The sequence below is a fragment of the Mastomys coucha genome, unplaced genomic scaffold (assembly GCF_008632895.1).
Source record: "Mastomys coucha isolate ucsf_1 unplaced genomic scaffold, UCSF_Mcou_1 pScaffold14, whole genome shotgun sequence".
In the NCBI taxonomy this organism is placed as follows: domain Eukaryota; kingdom Metazoa; phylum Chordata; class Mammalia; order Rodentia; family Muridae; genus Mastomys; species Mastomys coucha.
The window spans coordinates 119,491,563-119,507,483 of record NW_022196896.1 but is presented as its reverse complement, the minus strand read 5'-3'; the positions used below and the strand labels follow the sequence as shown (position 1 = coordinate 119,507,483).

At 48.3% G+C, this 15,921-nt stretch overlaps 1 protein-coding gene and 1 non-coding gene across 7 annotated transcripts in view; one reads left to right on the top strand and one right to left on the bottom strand.

Annotated features, from left to right (window-relative positions):
- Positions 1 to 3,308: 3,308 nt before the first annotated feature.
- Positions 3,309 to 15,921, bottom strand: part of Ing5 (inhibitor of growth family member 5) — a 16,801-nt gene continuing 4,188 nt past the window's right edge. For 4 of the 6 annotated variants that reach the window (XM_031368510.1, XM_031368512.1, XM_031368508.1 and 1 more), the window contains exons 3-8: positions 12,315 to 12,481; positions 11,774 to 11,885; positions 11,531 to 11,624; positions 8,577 to 8,712; positions 8,370 to 8,431; positions 3,309 to 7,158 (exon numbers count right to left, since the gene is read on the bottom strand). In XM_031368510.1, coding sequence (XP_031224370.1) covers positions 7,116 to 7,158; positions 8,370 to 8,431; positions 8,577 to 8,712; positions 11,531 to 11,624; positions 11,774 to 11,885; positions 12,315 to 12,481 — 614 coding nt within the window. In that variant the 3' untranslated portion in view covers positions 3,309 to 7,115. The remainder of the gene's footprint in view (positions 7,159 to 8,369; positions 8,432 to 8,576; positions 8,713 to 11,530; positions 11,625 to 11,773; positions 11,886 to 12,314; positions 12,482 to 15,921) is intronic. The other 2 variants (XM_031368511.1, XM_031368509.1) reach the window with 1 other exon arrangement.
- LOC116089541 lies at positions 15,794 to 15,899 on the top strand. Its single transcript, XR_004118344.1, has one exon. It is a non-coding gene; the product is annotated as a U6 spliceosomal RNA (small nuclear RNA).

Here is a 15,921-nt window from a genome sequence, read left to right as displayed (position 1 = left end):
CCCCACACCCCCGGGTACCAAAATGGAAAGTATCCTGCTATGACCAAAATCCAACTCCACACACTATTCCCAACTGGCCCCATCGTGGTCCACCCGACTAGCTCCAAGAGATAAGGAGCCACTTCTTCAGTCCACTGTGGCTCTTTCCGCAGGGGCCATTGTCACCCTTAGAAGGTCCTCTCTTCCCCAGGTATTTCTATCTCCCTAGGCACTTCTACCGATCCTATGAATCTCTGCCCTCTTTCTGTCTCCCTTGGGCTTCCGTCTCACCTAGAGACACTGGTCCATCAGCAGACACGACTCTGCCCAACCCTCAAAGAAACAAAAAAAAAGCCCGAGGCTGGGACTTAACTGTAGGGACCACATCCCTGACCTCCTGGGGCCAGCCCCAAGCCACCCAATCCTCAGGCAGTTAAAGAGCTCCAAGGCACAGAGCGGCAGCCCAGCAGTAGTTTCCTGGGCTGGGTCTGGGTGATTCTGTCTGCCTTCAACTCCCAGCCCTCCGTAACAGGTAATTGCTGTTTCTTAAAATTCTTCTGTTACTTCAGCATCTCCCAGCTATATTCACCAATAAATAATCCCAATAAATAACACATATGCATATATGTTATTTATTGGGGTTATAACATATATATATATATATATATATATATATATATATATATATATATATATATATCACCAATAAATAACAGGACAGACCTGTTATCTGAAACAGGGTTCACCTCCCAGTTTCCTGGGGTAGCTCCAGACACTGTCACTTCCAACTTACCCACTGCCATTTCCCATCGAGGAACAAGCCTGGACATACATTCTATAAGATGTCAAAATAATTTAGAGTTCTATACCAGGAAGAGCAGGGGGCTCCTGAAGCTGGGGCAAGAACAGAGTTATAATGGTGCTTTGCCAACTAAAAGCCAAGGCACTGTGTAGTCCTTGCAAATTGGGTAAAAGAATATGCTGGGCGGTGGTGGTGCATGCCTTTAATCCCAGCACTTGGGAGGCAGAGGCAGGCAGATCTGTCTGAGTTCAAGGCCAGCCTGAGCAAGTTCCAGGACAGCCAGAGCTACACAGAGAAACCAGAAAGAAAAAAAGAATGCAGCATTTAGGGGTCAACAGCTACATAGTGGGAGTTGGAGAAATGGCTCAGCGGTTAAGAGCACTAACTGCCCTTCCAGAGGTCCTGAGTTCAATTCCCAGCAACCACATGGTGGCTCACAACCATCCCTAATGAAATATGATGCCCTCTTCTGGTGTATCTGAAAACAGCAACAGTGTACTCACATTAAATAAAATAAATAAATCTTTAAAAAAAGCATCTGAAGTTCTATATTTCTGGAAAAAAAAAAACAGCTACATGGTATGTGCTGGGATGGATCAAGCTACAGCTGTGCCTTCAGAAGAGCAATTCCCTCAGGTCTGCTCACCCTCCCCAGTTTATCAGACAGGGGCACTGGGATATGGTTAACACATCACCCTGGCATCATCCAGGTCCAAGACACAACCTCAATTGGATTTCTATACTGGTTGGAAGAACATTCCAGAGGGTTCTACTAGGCCCATACTCCATAGGCCACTAAGGAGTATTTAGAAGTTATCAAGAATGTCAATGTGCTAGATAGTTCTATGTCAACTTGACACAAGCTAGAGTAATCTGGAAGGAGGGAATCTTAGTTGAGAGAATACCTCCCCTCTAAAAGAAGGCATTTTCTTAGTGATTGATAGGAGAGGGCCCAGCCCATTCTGGGTGGGTCCATCTCTGGGCTAGGGGTCCTGAATTCTATACAAAAGCAGGCTGAGCCAAGCCATGGACACAAGCCAGTAAGCAGCACCCCTCCATGGCCTCTGCATCAGCTCCTGCCTCCAGGATCCTGCCCTGTTTGAGTTTCTGTCCTAACTTCCTTTGGTGACGAACAGTAATGTGGCACTTTGAGTGTCTCCAAGGTGCTTCTGGTCATGGGGTTTCGTCACAGCAATAGTAACCCTAAGACAGTTAGTTACAGGCTCAGGAAAGACACGCAGGTGTTCGGTCCTTCTATACACCCAGCACCTGATCACCAAAGCCAGTGCCATCTTGGACCCTTGGAATTAGTACAACCCAGAGCCCATCAAGATCAGCTGTCCCTCACCTAGCCACCACCCAAAGATCTGGACTTTCCCTTCACCTTACCAGTCATCCTGGGAAGTGACTTCTGATACGCTGGAATATACACAGAGACTTAGAGCCAGTATGTGGCCATGGGACCCTTTCCCTAAAACCACAGCATCTTAAAGTGTTTCCCATGATGGGTGAAAAGCTGGGTCTCATGCTGACCACATTAACTCAGCTCTGTCCAAGGAAATGTCTAAGACGACTCAGTAATGTATGTGCCCAGATTCACATGTGGAGGCCCTAACCCCTAACATGACTGTTTAGGGGCAGAGCCTATGTGTCTGTGATTAAGGGTGAGCAGGGACTTATGGCTGGGACCTTCAGGATCTGTTTGAAAGAAACACTGGAGCCTGGGATGTAGCTCAGTAGTAGAGTACTTGCCTAGGATGCTCAAAGTCCTGTATCTCACTACGCTGGCCAGCCTGGCTTGCAACTAGCTATGTAGACTAGGCTGCCTAAATCTCAGAGATCAACCTGTCTGACCCCCCCCAGGAATTGGGATTTCAGGCCAGTTTGGTCTTCAGAGAGAACTCCAGGATAGGCAAGGCTACAAATGAGATAAATACTAGAGAATTTCCTCCCTATCTAGCTCCACATGTATTGTCACACGAGCGCACAATGAGAAGGCAACAACCTACATAAAGCCCTTAGCAGCTATCAACCTTGCTTGCATCTTGATTTCAAAACTTCAGAACTGTAGGAAATAATTTTTGCTAAAGGCTCCAGTTTGGGGCCTTTTTGTGGACGTGTGTGGAAACTGCCCAACCAAACTAGCATATTCTCAAAGAGATGCTAATGTTCTCAAGAGTCCCCCAGGTCTAGGTTCCTACACCAGGGGACCCAGTACTTTCCTTCACGTTGCTGGGGATGAACCGAAGGCCTTGCACACGGCAGGCAAGTGTTCTACCACTGAGACGTATCCCCCCAGCCCTCAGTATTATTTTATAAAGCAGCCCCTGATACTCCCATTCACGCATACATCTTCCTTGGGAGCCTGGAAACCCAACACTGGCCACTCACCTCCCTGAATACCTAACCAAAATCAAATGCAGTGTCCTAGGTCCATGAAGTCCCTTGGTGGCACCCTCATCATGCTCACCTCTGACACAGCACAGGAATCTACATGCCTGTTTTCAAAATGATCTACTTTCAAATGTTTCTTCCCAAAAATACTTTTATTTATTAAACAATATATCCATAATCCATGATCCAAAAATACAGATATACATCTTTACATTATTTAATAAAAAGATTTACAATAGTATCTCTCCTTTACAAAGGGGACATAGGTAATAATTCCTTGAAAATGAAATGTGACATTCATGTTAAAGCTGGACCATCCTGATGGATGGAGTGTGGCGCAGAGCAACGACCACAGCACATTCTGAGGGAAGAGACACTTCTTAGACCTCCCCTCCTTTAAAGCTCCTCTCGGCATAGGCAGTGAAGACCAGTCAGTCACTCTCTGTTCGTAGAAAATGGGGTTTCAAAGCCTGAAGCAAATGTTCCTCACTGTCTGATTTCAAACCCTGAAGACCTACCTAACCTCCAGGCCCCTAACAGGGCCAGCCTTGGCACCGTGATCACATGGAGGAGTTGCTCTCTGGACGGTGTTATTGCTTGAAGCATCCCCACCAAGGCCTTCTGGGGACAGGTGAGGGATAGAAGGCAAGATGCTGTATACACAGGAGCAGGCAGGTGCCCACTTCCCCAGCCATCCACAAACCCTCACATCACAGGGCTCTTCACTGCAGAGTGGAAGGCACGGCTGGTAGCCTGCTTCCTACTGACCCCACCTGCTGGATAGGTGAATGGTCAGTGCTGCTTGGACCATCACACCACTAACATGTTCACAGATCTGGGGGCTCAGCTTTTTACTCATTCACCATGCTTCTTCTATAAGAAACTATTGATAATGTACACAGAAAACAAAAAAGAGGACTCCTCTCCTCTCAGCAAGACACTCATGTACTTACAAGGGGAGTTCCACAGGGAGCACCCAGCCTTGGCTCGGGCACAGCAGCTGCCACACTGACCTGTGGGGATCACCCTACCCACTCTGTTTATGAAGCAGGGACTGCTCAAGAGGCAAGACTTGATGGGCAGGCATGAAAGAGTGTCTGGTCCAGCGATGGAGACATGAGGGCTTCTGGAACAGGGCAGAGCGTTTGTGCACACGGCATCTCAGCACCTGAGGCAGAGCTGGCGCTGGACACTTTTCCTTGAGTTTGCTCCTCGCCCACACACAGTAACAGTGGGAACAAGCCTTCCACCAGAGTTCCAACAATGACCCAAAGATTTTCCTTTCTGCATCCCACCCCCCACCCCCCATTTTGTTGCCAGGGGTCAAACCTAGACCATCATTTTTGAAAGGCAGCTTTGTCCACCTCCATAAGCCAATGCCATGTTGAGCTTCACACTTTTTAGGCAGGTTTCTCCACCACTGAGTTAAATCCCCAAACTCATGAATTCTGTTTTTTACCAAGCTATACGCATCTTATTTTCATGACATTATAACTGTCAAAAAGAAAAAAGCAGGTAATCATAGAAACTTACAAAATAAATAAAAGTCAGAAGCCAATATGTAGGATGGCCCCAGGTAGAAGAGCCAGCAGTGACGTGACCTCAGGAAGCCAGAAGATGGAGCTCATCTAGCCTCTAACATCCCCACCAGTAAACACCACTTCTTCCTGACCATCAAAGGATTGAGCTGCCTCAGGCTGAATCTCAAGTACTAACCCAGCTTCTAAGGCATTAGTTACCAGGCAAGATCTGATTAAAAACTTCCTGTGCTTACAGAAACTGTAAAAAGCAGTCCGGACATGATGGCACACATCTGTAATCCCAACACTGCCTAGCTCCAGCAGGATGACTGCAAGTTCAAAGCTAGTCTTTTACATAATAAAGCCCTGCCTCTCAATAAATAAATAAATAATCTAAAATTTAAGATTAAAAGGAAGCATGAGGCCTGACCCCAAGCACTGAAGAAAGAGAACAAATGATAAAAGAATAAAGAGAAGGCTTGGCTAATGCACAGAGTTCTAGGTTGGAGCTGGTGGCGGTGGGGCATGCCTCTAGTCCCAGCACTTGGAAGGCAGGGGCAGGAGAAGCTCTGAGTTGGAGGCCAGCCTGGTCTAGAGTGAGTTCCAGGACAGCAAGAGCTACACAGAGAAAGCCTGTCTTGAAAAAACCAAACTAAAACAAGTTCTGGGTTTGGTCCCTAACATTGCAAAACCAGATCTATTGGTGCACACCTGTAACCTCAGCATTTGAGAGGGGAAAGAAGATCAAAAGATCAACGTTATTATGCTCAGCTACACTGCGAGTTCAAAGCCTGCCTAGGATACATGAGATCTAGTCTTTAAAGAGGAGGCGGAGGGAAAAACAATCCCTCCCAACTTTTAAAGGCTAAGTTCTGTCTACCTAATCCGACCCTGAGAGGGGTCCCTAAGAAGAACGCCACTCCATTCCCAAAGCTCTCCCAAGTCTAGAGACAAGCTTGCACAGTTGCTATCAACTGCAGCAAACCTGCCTGGTACCCACTGCCCAGGAAAGGTCGACGTGGACCAACTTATTCAGTAGCATAAACACAAGCCACTCCTGTCTCCCTCTTTCACTAGGACAGGCTATGCAAGACTTCCAGTCCAGTAGGAACATGACCATGATGACAAGGTATGGGGCAGAGACAACTCCCTTCTGCTTTGTTTGTGGCTGTGATAAGAAAACAATGTGCCTGCCATTATATAAAAAGTGAGCCTCTCCTTACATCAGAAGTTGCATAGCCCAGCTCTGTCATGCAGCTCTTTCTCTGAGGTGAGGCTGGGAACCAGCTGGGCTCTCTTAATTCTTCTCAGAGAGCCTGAGTTACTGAAGAACATGCCAGAGGAATTCTCAGTCAACGGTAGCTCTCAAGGTCCTGTCACACTTAAGGAACCACCAGAGATGCATGTCAACAGCCCCTGTGTATACATCCCCACAACTATTTTAAGACAGTTCAACACTGGTTTTGTGGACGGTGGTCAAACAAAGAGTGCACTCTAGTTTCCTACCTTCATTCCAGAACTGCTATTGAGCACACAGAATCACAAATCATGTCACATAATCACAGTCCCCTTGAACAGAAGCGGCTGGCCTAGTGGGATGCAACCCAGCAGAGTTCTACAACCAGCTCACAGTAGACAGACTCACTTCATAGACACACGGACCCATGACCTTCATGCTAGTACAATAATTTCATCTTCACAGTAAAATAATATAGGCGGGAATCCCCAGAGAGCTGGAAGCTCAGCCTGGCTGTGTCCGCTGTGGGGCAGTGCTGGCTCTGGTAACTGACAGTCCAAGGCTAATGGAAGCTCAATCTCCAAAGGGGGCTGGAAGTTCACAGGAAACGGTGGCGCACAAGACCGCAGAGGGTGCTTCCACCGGGGAAGGGCCCCCAGTCCCTTCCAGATACATCCGAGGGATCTTGGCCAAGAGTCCCTGGTCTCCAGTCAGGGTCAGAGTACAGCATGGGGCAGTGCCTGAGAATACTTTACTCCCGGTGCAACAGCTGTGCTTCCCTGCTGCCACAGACAGTCCTGGAAACCACGGACACTCAGGCTGACCCTCTAGTCACAAAGCAGCGGCAGTGTAACAGGTTAAAATGCGTCCACCCTGCACCATGCACTTTGCCTACAGCCCAAACTGACACACACACATCACTGATGGTGTGGCCATTCCCGGTGCTGGGAGGTTGCGGGATGGGGGAGTCTGCTCCTAAAGTCACTGTGGCAAGTCCCTATGAGATTGTTCTGTGCAAATGGTGCAGTGGCTTCTTGTTTTAGGAAATATCCAAAATTACAACTGGCCACTGAACTATTAAATATCAGTCAAAATAAGGTAGTTTTAAAATGAAAGATCATATTGCAACATGAGTGAAGAAATATATTAGCTTGCTCTTCAGTCTGGCACAACAGCCTCTTCTTTACTTCTTCTTCCTCTTTTCCTGAACACATCGTGGACAAAACCTGTGGCAAGAAAGGCATGTGGATCGTTGTTTCTCCTGGCACACAGGACACCCAGGTATACGTCCTGCATGTCACAGGGTGGCTGGGCTCTGGTAACAAAGTGCCAGAGAGCAGCTACACTGAGTAAGAGGTGCTGTCTTCCCTCTGGGGAAAGCTGACATTTGAACTACTGGTTGGAGCATACCTGACGCTGACTAATAATACATACAGTGCAGCCTTGGGATCAAGTTGATAAGGCTGGTCATAACATGAGGAGTCCACTATAGCAGTTGGTCATACTGAAGACCACATGTGCAGACACGGGCTTGTAAGCCAGCTGCACTGGGCCCTGTCTAGGTCACCCAGGCCACACAGTGTAAGCGCACAGGTCAAGCACACACCAGAGACTCAATGTTCACCGATACTCAAAAATGTAATAACCACTCATGATCCAAAGGGACATTCTAGTAAGTTCCCCATGTGGGAGGCGACTCTAATACACGGAACAGCTTAACATCACTTCCCTCTGCACTAAGAAGCTGAGCACCTAGGCTGTGCTACAGTGACTGTGGCAGTCAGAAGCTGTGTGTCCCTCTGAGGAAGCCCATTCTGGTAACCTACAGTGTACTCATGCACATACAAATAAATAAATAAAACAACTCTTTAAAAAAAAAAAATAACTCTTTAAAAAAAATAATATGCATCCATATTTAACTCAAGTCACCTATACCAGGTTCTCAATAAAAGAAAAGCTCAGAGATATCTTGAACAGTAGCCTACTGCTGAGCAGATGTAGGACGGGAACAAGAATGCACGAGGTTCCTATGCCCTGCAAGGCAGAGACCTGAGGGAGCACACGGAAGCCAAGCTGCTTCTCGTGTTCTGTACGGTTCTCATTTCCCCTAGAGACAAGAGCCTTATCTCCTTGGCTTCACTTAAAATCACCTCTCTCCAATCTGAAGCTAGAAGGGGACACAGTTGAGCAGCAGAGCCTGGCCTGGCATACTGGATGCACACCAGGACGGAGGGAGGGCACCCAAGCAGCTCTTCTTCAGAGAGGAGCAGTATAAATAGCATATAAGCCCAGGGAAGCTGGGAAGCAGATCTCGCTCTCAAGCGTGCCACCACCACGGCCCCTCCCCAGTCAGGACCAATGTTGCAGAAATATGGAGACATACAAGACCCAGAGCAGCAGACACACCTGCCCAAGGCTGCAGTCACCCCATACTAACCACTTTCCTTTGGGCTTTGTGGTGAGATCCACGCAGGCAAAGTGAAACCACTCAATGGGACACTGCAAAGCAAGGGGAGCCTGTGTCACACCCATACATGCTGAACGTTAAACACAGACAAGCCAACACCCACCCATCTCTACAAGATTTGCCCCCCCCCCCCCCCCCCCCCCCCCCCCGTATATGTATCCTTCATGATCCACTCACGTCCGGATTGTCACAGCCGATCATTTCCCCGTAGGACACCTGGTGGCACAGACAGTATGTAGGCTCATTCGGATCCACAGGCATGTCCAGCACATCAGAGGGGTGCACAGATAGGATGCTGTCAGTAAACTCAGACCTGTCGGGAAAGGAAGGCTCTGATGACCACGGGGCACCAGGAAGAAGGCAGGAAACAGCATGCGAGGCCACACTATAGCCTTCCCATCAGTGGCCCAGGGCTCCTCTACCATGGAACGAAGGATGCTTGCAGCTTCCAAGGAAAGAATCTACAATGACTCTGAGCTAATGAGCATTCATAAACTTTTTTTTTTCTTTCCGACAGGGTTTCTCTGTGTAGCCCTGGCTATCCTGGAACTCACTCTGTAGACCAGGTTGGCCTCAAACTCAGTAATCTGCCTGGCTCTGCTGGGACTAAAGGCATGCGCCACCACTGCCCGGCTCATTCCTAAACTTACTTCCAATGGTCTTGTTACTAGAACCTGGGAACATTCCTAACACCTACCACTGAGGTACAAGCTCACCTTTCAGCCAGCCGGGGGGTGGGGGTGGGGGGGCTGGCACATGCCTTTACTCCCAGCACTTGGAAAGCAGAGGCAGGTAGGCGGATTTCTGAGTTCGAGGCCAGCCTGGTCTACAGAGTGAGTTCCAGGACAGCCAGGGCTACACAGAGAAACCCTGTCTCGAAACTCCCCCCCCAACAAAAGAAAAAACAGTAGGGCCATGTAGAGACCATGGAGGCCAGGAGGCGAGGCACAGAGTACAGCTCTTTAAGAAAGTTTCCTGCTTTAAGGAACTCATGGGAGTTGCTTGAAAACAGTATTGTAGAGCACTCAACCGTGGACGTGTTCTTGTGACATTTCTATTCAGAGAGACAGGCAAGTGGAGGTGTGGGTTCCCTGCTACGGAGAGGCGCCACTTTTCAAGCCCCTGAGGTGCTGGGCTGGACGGTAGATAAGCACCCATGCGCATCCGCAGTAACTACAAAGGCCCAGGGACTTCTGGAAATTCAGAAGCAAGGAACCTAGGCAGCTGTGTCGTGTCTTCCATTGGCCATTTCCCTCATGGGGACTGGCCATATGTATTTATCACTATATGCTCCTAGTTTTGGTGTCAGTGGACACCATGTAGCTTCCTCTACGGCAGCAAGCCAAGCCCAGCAGTGTGCCTGCCTGTGGCTCAATTCTATAGGCTCCCTCTGTACTTTCCCATAGGAAGCTCCACCCAACAGTCACAGCCATTCCGCTATCATGTGACCCAGAGCTCAGCATCTCCAGGTTCAGTCAGTCAGCTAGGGGGTCACCCATCTTTAAGACAGCAATGGGAAAGCTGAGGCAAGAGGATCCCAAGTTCAAAGCCAGCCTGAGCAATGAAGGAAGTTCAAGGGAAGCTTCTACATACTAGGGCCTGTCTCTGAAAGAGAAAACAAAAGGCAGAAGAGAGCAGAAGAGGACGAGAAGACAGCCTAGGCAGTGGGACCCATGGGTAATGCCTGTCCCTTGGGCATGTGACTTGCTCTAGCTGTTGGCTAGGTAAACTTTCCTCCCAGAAGTGGCTAGGAAGCTCACACTAGACATGACCACCCATGTGATCCCCTAACAATCCAGGTAGGCCAGAAGGAGCCTAGCTGCTTATCCAAGCTTTAGAATAAGGACTACAGAAGAAACTGACCTCTTTGTTCCCATACGTAGGCCTTGACTTGCCAGAAAACAAGGCCCTGGGGCAGCTACGGAGCTGGCATTGACTGTAGCTTATAGGACCGGAGATGGGAAACAGATGGTCTGACCGTCCTAGGAAACTCTGTGGCGCCCATCGTCTGGCCAAGAGGTCACTGAGTCACAGGAACCTGAATGAGCACTGATCCAAGTCCCCCATGGAAAATGACAGCTACCACCAAGCTGGAACTGAAATACTTAGCTCATCTCATCGAGGTCATGAAAAAAAGACACCAAACACAGATAGGGACCAGGACTATGCAGAACCCCAGGTTAGCAACGGGCATGTGAAAGGTTCAGGTTCTGAAGCCACACCCAGCTACCACCCTGACCCAGCAAGAGCAGGATTTCAATGACTCTTGCTGTCTCGGGATGCCTGTTCGGTGGAAGCTACTCTGAATCAGACGCCAAGGCCTGACCACGCCCTTTGTTCCAGTGGCCTGCCCCGTCGGAACACATGTAAACTGGGATAGCATATGCATTGCTGTTCAGGGACAGAATAAAGTCAATGCAGAACAGGTGTCCCACCACTGTCTCCATCCAGCCACCACTGCAGCCAGCTCAGCAAATGGGCCTGAAAGCAGTGACTGTCTCCTAAGCATCCGGCATAACATGATGGCTCCCAAAAAGAAGGAACTGAACAGCCTGCCCCAATCTGAGTGTGTTTAGGAGCAGTTATAATGCCTGTGCCTCAGGAGGATGTCCCCACACCTAGAAACCCCTCTTCTGGGTTCCTCACGCTGAGGACACTCTGTGAAACACTCCATAAAAGACAGCAGCAAGAACGTCTATGCAAACCCAGGCGCAGTAGAGCCAGAGCCTCTGGGTTCTGGGAAGGAGCAAAGATATCACACCGCCACCCAAAGCTCAAAACCACCTCTTCCGGGCAGCAGGGCGCTAGGGTAATAAAGCTGTGATCTGTCGTGACAGAGGGCTTTTTCCATCTGCTGGATTTGGTGGGACTGGTGGCCCAGCTACCAACGTGACACTTTAGGACCTACATGTACCAGCCATCAACACTTAGGACATGTACCGAATGTGGGAACTAAATGACTACACTCCGACAAAGGCAGAGTGACAATCCCCTCAGCTCTAGAGTCCAAGCGGCAAGGAGATCTCTGTGACTTCAAGGCCAGCCTGGTCCACAGAGCAAGTTCCAGGGCAGCCAGGGCTGCACAGAGAAACCCTGCTTCAAAAAACAACTGGCAAAGCACACCCTCTTACCCGCTTTTATGCTTCTTCTTCTTCGGGGTGTCCTCTTCCGAGGTCCGCCTGCCTCTGCCCCGGGAGCTCCTTTTTTCTTTCTGACTCCGACCTTCTGAAGAACAAAGACCCCCATTATTCTCACAGAACAGACCAACGTGGAACAAGATTCACCCAGATTCATTTACCATCGTGTTCCTAACACATTTAGACGAGAGCCTTCAAAACTGCAATCCCTAGTAAACAGAACGTCAGCCAACTTGCTTTTCAAGCTCCGTGGTCCGCTGCTCTCAAAGTCACTTCCGTCCATCCTGTCCTTCAGGTCGGCCTCAAAGCGTGCCAGGTCAGCATCGAGCCTTCGGATGTGTTTATCCACCTGCAAAAGGACACTTAAAAAGGCTAGGGGTACAGCTCGGTGGCTCAGCCCTTGCTTCGTATACAAAGGCCCTGGATTAGATCCCTGGGACCCCAGAGAAAACACAAACAAACCAAACATGGTTTCACCAACAACACAAACAGCTTCTTCCCGCACTCCCTCAAAAAACCAGAATCATAGGAAGAGGCCCAGATGAGGACCTCCAGTGTGTTCTCTCTCTAGGTGCGCCAACTCCTATTCTAGACACACATTTCCACGCACCCTTACACACTTCCACATGGCCACACACCTTTGCACACGTCTATACACCCTTGCACATGTCCATATACCCTTACACACTCTCATACACCCTTACACACTTGCATACTCTCTCCTCCGGGCCCAGAAGGCAGCAGGAGGCTGGAGGATGCACCCGGCCCCTGCACTCACCATCTCGTAGGTCTGCATGGCCAGCTGCACCTTGTCATCACTGTACTCCTTGCACTTGCTGTAGGCGCTCTGGATCTTCTGAAGGTGCTCCACACGCTGGGCTGACGAAAGAGTCTTCACTGTGGAAATATACTCCGCAGCCAGGATGTCGATCTCCGCTTTCTTATCTAATGAGGACAGGTGACAAGTGGAAGTGAGACGCAGTGACAGGCTTCCAGGAAGCTGGCAGAAGCATTGCTGGCCTTGTTACTGTGAGCTTTCTGGATAGCAACACACCCATATGGTCGCCTTGCCTGGCTCCTGTTGTACAACTTAGCCACTTACCCAAAGGAGTAAACACCACAGCAGAACAAAGGAGCATCCTGCATGCTTCCATGAAGAGCGATGGCAGAGACATGTACAACTCTTTGCTCTGACTGAGAAGTGGGACTATCTGTGGTTACAGGGGAAGAGGTCACCAGTAACTCACACAAGGTTTCCAGGGACCATGGTGGGTCTCTCCAGCTTAGAGCTGGGAAAGAGAAGCTGTGAACTCATCCATAAACATTTTATAACTGTCTGAATGTCAATCATATTTCTAAGAAATGAAGTCTCCTCATTTGGAAATCACAGCGCTTCTAATCTGTAAACAGTCCCGGCAACGAGCAATGTAGACCAAAGAATGCCTCTGTGAAACTTAAAAATCTCAGAAGGGCTGGAGTTCAATTCCCAGCAACCACCTGGTGGCTCACAACCATCTGTAAAGGGATCGCATGTCCTCTTCTGGTGTCTGAAGACAGCTACAGTGTATTCATAGGCATAAAATAAATAAATAAGTCTTAAAAAAAGAATCTTAAAAAAGAGAAGAAAGCTGGAAAGACGGCTCAGAGGTAAGAGCACTGACTGGTCTTCCAGAGGGCCTGGGGTTCAACTGCCAACACCCACATAGCTCTCCCTCTCTTACTCCAGTACCAGGGAGTCCAAAGTCCTCTTCTGGCATCAAACAAATGTAACACACATGCAGTCAAAATACCCAAACACATAAAAATAATTTTAAAAAAATCATATTACACTGGATGTGGTGGCATGTGCCTTTAATCCCCAGCACTTGGGAAATGGTTACCTGTGAGTTTGAGGCCAGCCTGCTCTACAAAGCAAGTTTTAGGACAGCCAGTGCTGCTGCAGGAACCCAGTCTATCTGTTGAGATTTGGTCTACTGTGATGTATTGTAATGCTAATTTCTATATCCCAAGGTCTAGTTGCCACAGCGTGAATTGTCTACCAGCTTTGGTGGTGCAAACCTTGCTTCTTCTTTTTTTTTTTTAAAGATTTATTTATTATTATAAATAAGTACACTGTAGCTGTCTTCAGACGCACCGGAAAAGGGTGTCAGATCTCATTACGGGTGGTTGTGAGCCACCATGTGGTTGCTGGGATTTGAACTCAGGACCTTCAGAAGAGCAGTCGGTGCTCTTACCCGCTGAGCCATCTCTCCAGCCCCAAACCTTGCTTCTTAATTTAAAGCTATTGGTGGAATAAAGATGCTTATAGCCTGTAGCTGGGCCGAAGAGGTAGGCCGGTCTATAGTTCCTGGGCTGAGAGTCTAAGGCAGGGGTCATGAAGGGAAAGAGGAGAAAGGAGCTATGGGGAAGTGGATTGTGAGCACATGGTCATGAGTGCCCTCCTTGTTAGAGTAGAAATAGCCCAGGCAAGTAATATCTAGGAGTTATTGACAGGAAGTAGTCAAAATATAGTACAGAAGTTGATATCTGCCTTGCTTTAATGCTTTAAGACTTATTAAAAATACAAAGGTTTTGTGTCTTATATTTGGGAACTAGATGATCAAAGGTGGGGTATATACCCCCAAATAATATTTACCACACCTGTCACAAAACAAACAAATGTGTGTGTGTGTGTGTGTGTAGATAGATAGATTTAGATACACCTTTTATAAAGTTTTGCTTTTTGGTTTTTCGAGACAGGGTTTCTCTGTGTAGTCCTGGCTGTCCTGGAACTCACTCTGTAGACCAGGCTGGCCTCGAACTCAGAAATCCGCCTGCCTCTGCCTCCCAAGTGCTGGGATTACAGGTGTGCGCCACCACTGCCTGGCCTTTTAAAGATTTTTGTTAGTTTTTTTTTTGTTTGTTTGTATTAGTTTGGTTTGGGTTTTTGAGACAAGGTCTTACTATGCAATTCTGGCTGTCCTAGAACTCTCTATTTAGACTAGTCTGGCCTCAAACTCTCAGAGATTTGCCTGCCTCTGCTTCTCAAGTATTGGGATTAAAAGTCTGCACCACTATGTCCAGCCCCCTTTTACCTAGTTTTTATGTGTGCATGTGTGGGTCTGTGCGCATGAGTAACCAAGGCGGCCGGGGTTGTCAGGTCCCCTACAGTTGGAATTACAGGAAACAGCAAGCCTCCTGACAGGGCTGAGAAGCAAACTCAGGTCCCCAGAAGCCCAACAACCACTGAGCAGTCTCTCCAGCCCCTACACCAAAGCTGCTTAATTTCAGAATCTAAGCTATATTAGATTTCTCAACACCAACAGACAAGTCAGGAGACAAAGCAGTGACATCCTCGACATTCTGAGAGGAAGAGATCATGGAGACCCAGATGAACAGCAAACGACTACTTTTCACCTGAGTGCAGTCACTGGAGGGTCACCTTTATGGCAAATTTACCTGTCCTTCTGTCCCTGTCAAGTCAAACGGAGCAAATCAAGAGGGAGGACTTCCGGGCTCCAAGGAACAGGGTTCGCCAAAGAGAACGTAAACAGAGATTTTCAAGAGCAGCAAAGAAGGGTGGGAGAACACACATTAATCAACAGCCTGGGGAATGGGACCCTCCCGCAGGACCTCACTCTGAAAGTCCAGGTGAGGATAGGTGGGGATGGGTGGGTGGGTGGGGGTGGCTGGAAGCAAAGGACAGAAAGTGGGATGCAAAGAAAACAAAGTTATCGGGGCTGGAGAGATGGCTCAGCGGGTAAGAGCACCGACTGCTCTTCCAAAGGTCATGAGTTCAAATCCCAGCAACCACATGGTGGCTCACAACCACCTGTAATGAGATCTAATGCCCTCTTCTAGTGCTTCTGAAGACAGCTACAATGTACCTATTTATAATAATAAATAAATCTTTAAAAAAAGAAAAAGAAAACAAAGTTATCAGTAACTCCAAGAAAAACAGTTACTCAGAAAAATCCTGTAAGAGCCGGGTGTGGAGGCATGGAGGCAGAGAGGGGAGTGTCTCTGAGTTCAAGGCCAGTCTGGTCTACAAAGTGAGTTCCAGGACAGCAGGGCTACACAAAGTAACACTGTCTCAAACTAGAATAAGTCATGTAAGCACAGCACAAGGCCACCCTGCAAACACACCCTCTTCACCAGGAGCCATAGCAGACCACACCCGGGGACAGGGGACAGTGCTTGCAGACCTCACCCGGGGACAGAGCTTGTAGGCCACACCCTGAGACAGGGGACAGTACTTGCTGCCCAGAAGTCATCTTTGTGCTCGCTTAGGCAGAACATATACTAAGACTAGAGTGATTCAGAGAAATTAGCATGGCCCCTGCGTAAGGATGACACGCAAATTCGTGAAGCATTCCATGTTTAAAAAAAAAAAACAAACAGGCCGG